Genomic DNA, 13157 nt, shown 5'->3' with positions numbered 1-13157 from the left:
CACTATTAAGTTTAGTATATTCGTTAGAGACCTAGTCGACCTCAGTCCTACGTCTAATCTATATGATATATTATTCCAATGCGTAGAGCCTATTGGAAATATAGGAACTACACTACAGCACTTACACAACTGCTAACAATCATACTGCTACAAGTGTGACAATTCAGACTGTTCAAGGCCGCCAAAGCTTTAAGAATGGCTTGGTTGGCAGGTATTTGTTGTTTTTAATGTATGTTAAATTAACAAGCAACTGTTTTTCTGCTCATCTTTAAATTACACAAGCAACACCAGCACATGGTAGCTGTCATAAGTGCAGGTTCAGGCAATTTTGGTGCTGGTGCGGAGAACAGGAAACCAAGGTTCAAATTAAGCACTGGGTAAAATGGCAGCCCCCTGAGCAAGAACAGAATCATCAAGAATCCCCTGAAGGCTCTCCAGTGCTTTACAAGTGCCGCTGGATTTACTGAAACTTTGATAATGAGGGTAAGGCAAGGCCAGTAGAATTATGTGACTTTGTGGTTGTTACGTTTCCGCATAATTATGTAATTGCAGCAGCGGCCACATAAATCAATATCTGCTGCATAATCTGCAGATTTTAACCCCTCAAAAAGTTTTTAACTCAAACATGTCAAAAATTACTAAAAACGAGGCAACGCTTGTTGATGCAGTGCGAGACCCTACACCATGGTTGACTAATCATCTGTTTCTTCCTTATTGCTCTATCTGTGTGTCCGACTGGTACTAATGGCGTGAACATGATTGCTCGTATAGTGTTAACGTGTAAAAATGACAAAATAATGAGATATTACCATCACAAAATGTATCACATTATGCCACATAATTAGCCTTTTCTTGCCACATAATTTGATGAACCCTGCCAAATAATGTGGTCATGCCCTGAAGCATAATTCCAGTGGCCCTTGGTTATGGCTAGCTAGAGTGATATGTCATTTAGATTTGATGATGTCATGTGAGTCAGAAGCCACATAGTCATGTTGTGATCTGGATCCCATTTTATTGTATCATGAATTGTGATTCTGTGGTGTTATTTCCGGTGGTCACCATTATCCTAATTAGCGGTTTTGAAACCTTTACAGCCAAATCTCTTGTTGGTCAAAAATGTTGATAAGTGTAAATCATGGTGCACAGTGCACACAAATGATTTTTTTCCCCCACATGTGTCTGTAGCGAAGGCTTGCACTTGACCGGTTCAGCTACCCGGCAGGTTTGCTATACATTGAGTAAACAACAAAATGCTCAGCTGCACACTGCTGAGGACGAAACCAGAATACAGCACAAAAGAAACTAAAACAATATGGTACAATCAAGGAGGCTAACATAATACAAATGTGACATCATTTTTAATTGAGATGCTGGTTATGCTAAATAAACACTGCGGCTTCTTTCTGTAAAGACAATACTTCAAAGCGAAACCGGCTTGAGCAAAGAAGCAGTCAGAGGCAGTGCTGGCCTGTCCACGTCCCTCCCTCCCTGTTTACAACTTTACTCTTTCAGCCAGCCCAGCCTCCCAGGGACAGTCCCTGTCGGAAGCGCGCGGCTTCCAGCATGTCGCCGAGCTGCCCCAAAGTCCCAAGCAGCCCTCGTGTTCCCACGCACGTCTCTCTTTCCTGCCTTTCATTATTAGCCCGGGCATCCGACCAGGAGGGACGTGGTTCGCCGCCGTGCTTCACTTAGGAGATCTTAAAGCGCAGGAGCCCCCCCACCATGTGCACTGCCAAGTTGCGAAAGAGCGTCCTCCTGTCCACCGGCTACCTGTGCTACCTGCTGGCCGGAGCGGCGGTGTTTCAGTGGCTGGAGCAGGGAGCAGAGACGGAGGTTAAACACAGGACCAGCCACCACAAACTCGCCTTCTTGCGCAATTTCACCTGTCTGCAGCTGAAAGACTTGGAGCGTCTTATTGAGGTAAGAAAGGTGTGACAGAACCACCAATTTCATCGAAGCTGCCCATGTTTGGTTGACGCAGACTAATATTGTATTGTATCTGCATTTATATAGTGCCTCGTAGCCCTGACGAGGCGCTGGACCGTTTTCTCGATGGGTACTGGGTAGCACACTTCTCCCTGACTTAGTTGGAAAACTATGTCTGTCAAACGGCCCACAAGGGTAGTGTCGATATTGTCCACGTGGACAAAAGTGCTGCTCTAGTCTTGTTTTTGTGGCTCGTGGCACCTATGCAGGAGTGAGAGATAGCATACTGAAGGTTAAGAAGTGCGTCATGAAACTATGCACGCCCTCATGCACGCTATCTGCCAGTGGCTTACCAGCAATACCAGGGCTGTACGGGCCCCTCTGCGTAAAGGGCCCTGGTGCCACTGCACCTGCTGCACCATTTACAGCTATGCCCCTGATACCTACCTACCAACATTTTATGTCACAGTCTCAGAATAGTGGAACGGCTTGTTCAGTATAGAATTTGGGCAGTTCAGAGAAGACTTGGACTCATTTGTGGGTTTTTTTGTCCTGTGTTACACAGCTTACAACGATTGTCTCTTACTGCCCTGCAATATTTAAAAGTAAATACATCTAATGCAGCCACATATCAATGTGAGTAGTTTACCCAGGCCAGGTTTTCGCTTTGCATTTTGATAGCTGTAAAGTAGTTCTCAGCTATAAATGTGGGACTGCACCTATGATGTTGCTTAATGTGTGTTATGTTGTATGTTATCGCGTGCTGTGCTCCGTCCCCTTCTTAATGAGTTCTCTGGTACTATGGTTCTGCAACACAAGTTCTATTACTTGAGTGAAATAATTTGAGTAAGAGGAACAATTTTGGAACTGTCAGCTTTTTTTTTTAACTCTTTAGTGTATTAAAATGATGTGATTAGCTCTGGAAAGCCAGCCGGACGGCCTTTCTGAAGCATGTGCAAAAATGTACAAAAATGTACCACTCATGGTCTCAACAAATGCATCATAGGCGTGGATAATTTGGTGGGTATAAAATGTGGTTAAAGGTGACTTTGTGAAGGAGTCAGACAGTTAATAGATGGCGTGTGCGTGTTATCACTCTTCTTTGAAGTTGTTTTTATAGGACACATTCTGAGAAGTCCACATGGCTAGAAGATGTAGAGAGATGTATGAAGTTATGTCAGGTTACCTGGCACTTGCGTTGTACCAGCAGCTGCCACTGGTATGGCACTCTGCCTCTAGCAATGGCAGGTGGACCTACATATTTGGTTGGAGAAGTGTGTGATTTTGGGATGAAGTATGTTGTGGGAACAGACTGGGTGAGAATCAAGACATTCTGAAGTGATCTGACCGAGTTGCGGTGGGAGTGCCTGCTGGTTTGTGGCTCAAGGTTTAAAGGCATGCTTGACGCATGATAGAACATGTGCCATACAGTTTATTTTGCCTGATGTTGTTAAGCTCTCTCCTGGAAGATGTATTATCCTCTTTCGTGTTGTGGTTCACTAGTTTTGAGGTTGTCTGGTGGTTCCCTGGTAGATGCTCAGATATTACTTAGTTTCCAAAAAATAAAAAAGACAAGTTTTTTATAGCCTTCCAAACAGTCAGGTGGTTTTCTAGTTTCTTTATGTGGATGTGGATGTACTTCCACAGTTTGCTTGCTTGGACTGAGAAGCAGTGTTGGACTGGCTTGTCAGGCACTCTGGCACTGCCAAATGGCCCAGCTTGATGGAACCAATGTGTGAGCCATTATTGGTCCTGTCACGGCCACAGGACCAAAGGAAATAAAACGACCCACACAGTGGCCTTTTCAAGCTGGGTCATCTGCCAGTGCCAGAGTGCCCGACACTGCTGAGGAGAGATCTCTGAGCTGGGTTTTGTTGAAATGTGACACTTTGAGATGTAAGCGTGTTGGATCACAGGCTTCATCTAGGGGGGCGGGTCTTGGATTTTTGTCATAGGTATATGGTGGCCCATTCCATACAGCGCGCAAAGTGTTATGAACAATGCTTTGAACCTGATCCTTTGAGACACTAGGAACATGTGCAAGGTTTCAGAGAGAGTGTTTATGTGATCCCAGGGTATCAAGTGGCAGAGTAGCCTGGCTGCGGAATACTGCAACCTTGACATTTGCTTGAATACATTTCTGGCTCCTGTACCCATAGTTCAGGCGAAAGGACAAGCTTGCCTACATCCTTGACACGCTGATGACATTTGTTGAGCATTTCCCTACAGCATCTAGTTGCATTTTTAAATTAAGGACCACACTTAGGATGACTCATCGGTTTGTGTTGTCTTTCTATGTGGGAGGTCTTCTCCGAGGTCTGCAGGTCAGGGCGGGTTATTTTGTGCCGGTGTCTGGGTTCCACATCTAAGAATGTCTGTTTTGACTGGGTTGAGTCTAAGATGGTTTATTATCATCCAGTTTTTCAATGTGATGAACACATTTGCAATCAATACAATGTGTGTGTGTGCATAGGCGCTGGAAGTAGGGGTGCTGCAGCACCCCCCAAAATAACCATGTTGGAGTTCAGAAGGTGAATGAACAATAAAGATGCCTTTAGATTTTTGGTGTTTATCTTGTCACAATTGTTTTGTGTTCAAAAACAGAGGTAAAATGTCAGGCATTGTCTTCTAACAATCTGCTCCTTATTTGGAAACTGGTGTTTACTTTTATTTCTCTGACTGCAAAGCGAGATAATTTTGTCAAAGTGACCTAAGTGACAACCTTGCTGGTGTACTGGAAGGGGAGGGAAAGGCTTCAGGATGTTAGTTTTTTCAAACACACAAAAACACTTAAATACCTGTAAATGAACACATACACGTATTTCGAAATATGTCAGCATTAGGAGAGAACAAATAATGGGAACAAAATAAAATCAAGACACTTTGCTTTTGGATGCGCAAATGATGAATATTCTCTGAAACTCAATTTCCACACATTATTTTTGTGTGCTATATAGTTGTACTAGTAAACTACACGCATATGCAAATTTAGTGGCCATTTCAATAGAACATGTGCTGTCTGTAAATGACAGAGCGCAACCACAACAGTGCTCCAAAACTCACCACCGACTGCATACCAGACTCACTTCACTCTCCTACTGATCGGTGTGATACATTTGCTACACTTGTTTTTGGTGTGACCCTTGGATTTTTCCTAATTGTTGTGACCTTAGTGATGTAACATTAATGGCAGCATCCCCACTCTGAAAATTGTTCCAGTACCACTGGGTGTGTGACCCAGAGGTTGCCTGTAAGGTATGGTAAGGTTAGTCAGTTAGGGTAAGGAAACTAGAGATCTACAGAAAGTGTTATGTCCAGGGACAGAGGCTATGCTTAGAGCAGTGTTAACAGTGAGACGTTGTCTGCCTCCATGGGATATATCTACTGTCAGTGTGCTACGCAGAGAAAGGACTAGAGAGAGACAGAAAATGTTAAGTACAGGGTGTGGGTTTGTGCCTCTGGGCGGCAGGTTTAGAGAAGTGCCATAGATCACACTCAGGGCCCCAATGTCAAAAGCCATCTGTAGCTTGGGAATTGTGAGCTGTGACTTGCAAGGTTCAGCTGTCTTTGGGCTACTTTTTCTCTTCAGAATCAAGGGATTTGGGGTTCATTGTCATCTCCTTTCAGACCTGCCCCTTCTTAGGTCGAACCTGGGCAGGGCACGCGCTGCTCTGTGAGGTATGCTGTATAGTGTATGGACATGAAGCTCCGCCCACTCTCTGCCCATATTTTTTATTGTTTTGTGTCACTGTCCTTTGTAAACACTGGCTTCTGATTTGTTAATAGGGTTGTTAGCCCCTCCTTAGTACGCCTTGTCGTTATTTGTAACCTCCCATGAGGACCGGCTTTTTTTACGTCTGTTGTTACACGGTCTGTCTTATTTAGTCTGTAAGCACTATTTTCTTTAATGAGTCTCTTCTACTGCAAACACAACATGCTTTCCTGCAACATTCAGCGCGCCAAACACGCTTTCACTTTCTAAATCAGCCAGGGACAATGGCAGCCGCTTCTTTGAAATGAAATGGGTCTTGCATTTACAAGAGTTTGAGCTATTGGCATTGCGAATGAAAATGCATTTTATTTATGTGTTAATTATCAAAACAGATACATAAAAGACTTTGTCATTTACAATGCCAATAGCTTAAACTCTTGAAAATGCGTGAACTATTGCATTGCAAATGCATGTTTGTAATTCCAATAGAGCTCTACAGTCACTGTGTTTCTTTGCACTGGTTAGACTCTCAGATACTTAAGTAGGTTAGATTAAGCCACCTTTGAAATAATTGATAGCTACCGTAATGCCACATCACATGAGAAGTTTGAGGGCAGAAAAATGAAGGGGCATATTCTCAAGGAGTTACCACCATGTTAGCTGCACTTTTCTGCCGCTAATGCGGCGATAATTCTATCGCCCTATTACCAAGCTGTCGCTAGGAGCGACAGTTTTTAGGCGAAAACATCTGTTGTAAAGATCTCCACATCTGTTAGCGATAATTATATGCAGGAGAGGCGTTCACGTGCAAAAACAGCTGCAAACCCCACTTCTCCATATTCACAAGGGGATCCCTGAAGTCCTGAAGACCAAAAAACTGTCTCTAACTGCAGTTAGAGCCAGTTACTTAAGAGCAGAAAAAGCTGGTCTTAAAAATGGGGATAACACTGGGGGCCTCATCTCAGCAGGTTTTGGTGCTGGACAGCTCTGCAAGCAATGTTGCAGTGCTGCCCTGCGACAAAACTACAGTGCAGGAGTGCGCACCATCAATAAGATAGTGCACATTCCTGGGCCCCAGTCATGAAAAGTGTTGCAGCGCTGCGACAAGACAGCTTTGCAACACTTCTCACTACGCCCTTCCTGCAACAGCATGGATGCACTGTATTCACTGGACAGCGCTCCATGATGCAAGTAATGACTGATATGTCAGGAATCTTGACGTATCTGTCTGCGCTAAAGTCACATATTGCTGCAGTCGTGTCACAACCATGATGCAACTCCATCAATGCATGGGGCCAGCCTATCCCTGTGACACTGCGTCACCCTACCATCAGGCAGGCGGAAGGTACTGACGCAGTGCCGTGCATGAGGGGAGCCGAATTGTCCGCACTGTTGGAGCTCCATCTGTGGTGGTTGCGTGCTGCAGTGTCTTCGTGTGGAAGCATTGGTGGAGTGTTGGTGCATAGGGATTTGATGAGACGTTCTTCAGTGGCCTTGATCCAGCTGCGAGGGGGTGCAATGATGGCATTGGCGTTTGGTGGGCAAGGTGAAGACGTGATGTTACCAATGATGGTCGGTTCAGGAGAGTCCGGTTTTGTGGATGTAGTAGAAGTTCCGACTGGCGGAGGTGACGTGCTCGACCGTGTGCCTGCTATGTGGCTTGTTGAGGTGACTTGCTGCTTGCATCTGATGTAGGGGACCTTACCAAGGAGGGGGTGATGTTCTGGTCACTGGGGTTGTCCAGTCGGAACTTGAGTTCACTGAGTAGGATGTCGTTGGTGGATGGGAGACCCTGGGGTGCAATGAGGTCTACAATGGTATTGGAGAATGGGGGGCCTGCACATGAGGGTGCTGGAGAGGGTGTACTTGGGCTTGGTCCGGATCTGGGAGTTGAGGTGGTCAATGGTCACCCTTGGGTCATCAGAGTGCGTGGTCAGTCGGAGTGTGCTTCTGTAGGTGATGGCAATGCCTCCTCCTTGACAATCAGGGTGCTCCTTGCGGGTGATACTGGGGCCGTCAGTGATGGCGATGGCGATGTCTAGTCCGGAGCAGAGATTGGTCCTGGCAGGCGAGGTGGCATCCAAGGTTGATGGCGAGAAGGGTGCTGGCGTCGTAGCAGTGGAGAGTCCAAGAGGAAGGCTCCTTAGTGCTGAGTGTGGTCCAGGGTCAGACGGACACAAACAACATAGCCTATGGGTTGCCTTTGGCATGGAGACTACCATTAGAATGCAGGCAGTACATCATTAACAACGCAACTCCGACAAAGCAGGTGTCTTTACATTGCATTTGATTACAACGCATTGTGAGGTCAGTAATGGGGTAACTAAAAGTTTTTCGAGTGGTTATGGGTTTCGGATGTCTGATCAAGAATTTGGGGGGTGTTTTGGGGTAAAATATGAAAATTGGGGTGTGTTTTGGGGTGAAATATGAAAATTGGGGTGTGTTTGGGAGAGAATATGTGTATTGGGGTGTGTTTTGGGGTAAAATATGAATATTGGGTTGCGTTTTGGGGTTAAAAATAGATTTTTGGGATGTCTTTTGGGGGATCAAAAAGGAATTACAGGGTTCACGGTCGGGTTTGGGGTGCAAAGGTTAGTTTTGGGTTGCACTCACTGAAGTGGGAAAAGTGATATTTATGTCTCCACTATGCAACACCTACTCTACAGTTGCAATGTGTCTAGTATTGGTATGCATTGGAACAGAATGCTATGTTATGGCATGTTTTGCAACTACGTATGTGCCTTTGGCACACTAGTGGTACACACGCTGTGCATGGGCGCACAGCGGTGGCCATTGAGAAGTGCTGGAGGGGGCTGGAAATCTGTGAGGACAGCCAGGTGGTAGGGCATCGGGTGACTCGGAGGTTAGTCTGGGTGATGGGGACAGGTGCCGGCGAGTGTCCTCCAGTGTTGGGTCACCCATCTATGAAGGGTGTGTGCTACTAGACTGTCCTTCAGGGCTAATTATGAGGGGAGAGACAGAAAGCTTTGATAAGGGAAGGGGGGGAGTGGCCTGGGAGAACGGCTTGATGTCAGGCAACCTTGAGCGTGGAGGGGCATAGAGTGCCCTTATGGGAGGGGCATAGAATGCCCCTACAAGAAGGGCATAGAGTGCCTTTATGAGGAAGCACCAGCCAGCATGAAAGGGGCACAGAGGCAGGCAGTAAGAGCATATACACAGTGTAGCCTGAATGGAAACCCCTAGAAGGGGGGAGCGGAAGCAACACCAGGCATCCAGGGAAGGGAGCTCATAAGGGCCATCTGGGAGCCTAGGCAGGGTGGCCCTTCAGGGGTGGAAGGGTGATCGTGGTTGGGCAGGGGTCATGCGCATGCACCTAGGCTGGGGATGGCGATGGACTAGGGCTGCTGGGGTGCTCAGCTTCAGATGGATGGACACGTGCATCGATGCACACATCACAAGTAATGGACAGAAATTGCATGGGTTTACAGGTAATGAGGGGCGGGCAGAGGTCTTGACTAGGTGAGATATAGAGCTGGGTAGTAGCTTCATGGATGCACAACGTTTTATGACTGGGCAGGTGCAGGGGAGCACTTATGACAAGCAGTGGGCAAGCTGCTTGCTACATGTAAGCACGAGATTGACTGGGTATGCAACTCCTGCACAATGAACCAAGATGCATCTGTCTCACTTTCATTGTAGTGAATGAGGCCACGTTGTTGCATATCGCTTGAGAAATTGAAAGAGGGCTGCATGTGTGCACGTAGACTATGAGGTGGAGAGAGAACTCTGGGTCCACAAATTATATGGGACAGGGTGCTCATTAGAGTGCAAAAACATATTATAATGAATGATCAATGACCTGCATGGTTACCCATAGAATTAAGAAAAGCCATGGGGTTGCATGGAAGCCAACGTTATTGCATTGTAACGTGTTATGCAAGGAGTTGCGTGGGTGCCCAGTTCATGTGCAATATAACTGGGGTTGCATGGGTGCCCAGACCAAGCAGGATAGACGCAGGGTTGCATGGCTGTTCAGCTCATTTTAGTGTATAGTGTTGCATGGGTGCCTACCTCATGTATCGCAGACACAGGGTTGCATGGTTGTCCAGCTTATGTGCAGTAGACATGGTATTGCATACCTGCCAAACTCAAGTGCAATAGACAGGGGGTTGAATGTCTACTGGGTAATGTGCATTAGACATGGGGTTGCATGCCTGCCCAGCTCATGCGCTGTAGACATGGGTTGCATGCCTGTGCAGCATGTGCAATTGACTTGGTTGCATGAGTGCCTTGGTCATTGGCTAACGCCCTGGTGTTGCATGACTGCCCATCTCATAAGCAGAATGCATGGGGTGCATAGGTGGGCAGGTCATGTGCATTGTCAGGTGGCTGTAGGGGGGCCTAGGCATTGCACAAGGGATTGCATAATTGCATGCAATGGCCGGACTGCATGGGTGCCTTGATAATGAGAGGGGCACTCGGTATACAGAAGCAAAAAAGCAGCAGAATGTGTGGGCTTGGCTGCGTTGCTTGGAGGGGGACCTTTGTTCAATCATGTCTGCACAGTGCTTCAGATAGTACAAACTGCATGTTGTGCACACGCTGACAAGCATCCGCGTGCTGAAGGGAGGGCAGAGAACAGGAAACAAAGACATTTTATACACAAAACCGAGGTAGGCGCGGGCTTTGTACAAAGCTAGCACAACCCGTTTCACAATTAATTAAAAGGAGGAAATATGTTTTCTTCTGAAAGTGACAATCACAACCATGCAATATCATTCGAGCTGGGTACAACTACTTTGCCACCAACTCCAAGCCCCTGTGTGGGCACGACAGAAGTCGTGGGGTGTATCATCGTTGCACCTCGCTGCCTAGCACCCCTCTTACAATGTCTTGCATCTCTCCAGATTTTTGAGGAGAGAACAAAGGGGCGGGGTTTAGAGAGAACAGCAACAACAATCAAAAACTTCATTTGAAGCCAGGTAGAGAAATACACCAAAAAATATACATCCTGAGCTCCACTCAAGTATAAACACGTTCACCATCCGGTAAGCCCGCTCCAAAGAGCTGAAAACTTTTATCAGCAAAGAAGTCATTTATGACGTTTAGTAAGGCGTATCTCCTTATCAATTGTTCACTAGATGCAACTTGTTGTATAGTTATTTCTATATTCTCTTTCTTCCCCTGCTCCCTGTGTGGAATGTTATATATGTCATAAGAATGTTAGATAAGTGTTCAGATTCAGTTGGTGACTGAAGGCTGAGCTACCAGGAGGACAGCTCCTGGTGGGGCTTATTTAAAGAAATACTTAATGACTTACATCCTATCTTGGCGTAAACATCATACTTCTGTAACTCAATATTATAATAAATACCTACTTGAAACCTACCACCTCTGGACATCCCATCATTGTAACACAACTCAATTACATCTTATTCTGACTTTAAATACATCACTGAAAACGCCAACAATGGCACGGACGCCTTGCTTGTTGTAACGGAACACCTCTGAAAGTATGGATGCCCGTTTGGGACACTGGTCAGTCAAAGGCCGTTATATGTATGGTCCTGTGAAGTTCAATAGGCGAGATCCTTCCCGTAAGGCGTACGTGCTGGTAGGGGCTAGGGATTGATGGAGACAGCTAAGAAATTGGTTGTATTTTATAAAGTAGTGAAAACGTGCACAGAAGATTACTTTGCTGGTTTTTGCATGACCAATGCAAAATAAAATTATCATTTATAATAATGACAAGTACCAACATCTAGTTGGGACTTTGCTGGATGAAACCGGATCAGAATATAACTATTGTGGAAAAGATTTTGCGAGTATAGCAACCCCAACATAGTCAACTTGGGGGCATATTCTCAAGGACTTATCGTCGCGTTAGCCGCACCTTTCTTCCACTAATGTTACTATCGCTAGGTATCGTCCGCTAACTATGGCCTTCGCGCTGATGTTAGCACCAGTTTTCACAGCCGTTCCCTGATACTATTGCCATGTTGTCACAACTGGTTAATACGCTGCTAACATGGCGATAGTTTTCAGGGTTAGGCGGCGATAGAAAAACTGCAGCTAACTGCCGTTTGCGATAGGTATCGCCGGTCCTTGTGTATATGCCCCTAAATGCTCCTCACTTTGAACTAATTCTCAAATATTGCATAGTGAGCAAAACGAGCATATCAGCCGCTTCCTAACAAGGTTCTTTCGGAGTAATTGTCAGTCAGAGAAAAGTTTGAAAAAAATGGGGCAAATGATACATTTTCAGAGCAAATTTGAAATAAGTTGGCCTAAACTACTTTTGTAGGCAAATTCAAGGAGCACTCATGGAATTATGCATGGGATCAATAACCTTCGCACTTGCCCCCACCTCCCCAATTTGTACATTTCCCCATACTGCATTCCCATTCTGCAAAATAAACCAACATACACTTCCGTCTTGTTGTGGTCATTTGTTGACTGCAGTTTATTTTTTGGAATACAGTGACAATATACAGAACGTTTGTACTTTTGCTGTTTAGTCTCTTTTGGCCCTTGCAGGTCGTTTTCCTTTGGTAGATTGGATTTGGTCTCCCCTTGTGTGGAGGGAAGGGGTAGCTTCTGTCCCGGGAGTTAGGTCACGACTCGCTACCTTTTCCGGTTCTGGTTGTGCTCTGCCATCCGGTGGGGGCTGTTGCTGCGAGCGCCGTCTCTGTTTTTGCTACCCCCCCTTTTTCCGTAAGCCGCCTCACCCAGCCGTGAAGGTATGAGTGTAGAAGGGGTAGGCCCTTAAAACTCAGGACCTGGGTCCGTAGGTCAGTACAAAAGAGAGTCGGTCTGAGTTACAGGTATATTATTGTCATACAATTCTGTAATCTTTAATTAAACGCACGATCACCATCAAATTAGAAAAAATTGAAAAGAAATTGCGAATTTTTTCATTTCATTATCATTGGCATTTATTCATGCAAAGTCAAGATACGATCAAATTGCAGCCAATGTTTCTTGATAGAAAGTGGAAGTATTAGCATGTAATTGTAAAATCATTACATTCGGTATTCGGATTAGGTGCTCTCAGTGAAAAGGGAGGGGTAAGTGAAAAAGTGAGGGGGACAGGGTAAAGGTGTTGTGACATAATTGTTGCATCAGGTTAAAAATAGCAAAACCTCTACAAACAAATTAATGAGCAAAGGTTCCCAAGATTACATCACACATAGACAAGGAGAATTAATCTCATGTTTGAATCCTATGGTGTGTGGAGAAGCAGCGTAGTTCTACGTTTCGACCCCTGGTTACGCTAAAGGGTGGTTTGCGGCCTCATGTTGGGGTCTTCATCAGGAAGGAGTGGAGAGCATCATGAGACGGTCATCACTTGTTCCGTCTAAAAATGGGCTCGCATCAAGCTCCAAAGAATGTTTCGTGACGTGCTTGTGGTCACTGGGCCATTATGCACAGGCAGTTCAATCCTCTCAATGGGGGTCAGGAAGGTGCGGTGCAGGCGCTCGATGCTTGGGAGCAAGCATCGAGCGCCTGCACCGCGAGCACACTCCGATGCAGGACGCCGGCGGAGCAGTATCCC

The 13157-nt window shown here is 45.8% G+C and overlaps 1 protein-coding gene across 1 annotated transcript in view; it reads left to right on the top strand.

The window, feature by feature from the left end:
- The first annotated feature begins 1462 nt into the window (after positions 1-1462).
- Positions 1463-13157, top strand: part of LOC144782819 (potassium channel, subfamily K, member 16-like) — a 234284-nt gene continuing 222589 nt past the window's right edge. Inside the window, exon 1 of the mRNA XM_078662097.1 lies at positions 1463-1923. Within this exon, the coding sequence (XP_078518223.1) occupies positions 1726-1923 (198 nt within the window). The 5' untranslated portion in view covers positions 1463-1725. The remainder of the gene's footprint in view (positions 1924-13157) is intronic.

This window comes from Lissotriton helveticus, chromosome 9 (genome assembly GCF_964261635.1).
Source record: "Lissotriton helveticus chromosome 9, aLisHel1.1, whole genome shotgun sequence".
NCBI classification, from domain to species: Eukaryota; Metazoa; Chordata; class Amphibia; order Caudata; family Salamandridae; genus Lissotriton; species Lissotriton helveticus.
The sequence above is the reverse complement of the archived record's forward strand: the minus strand, read 5'-3'. Positions and strand labels throughout refer to the sequence as shown.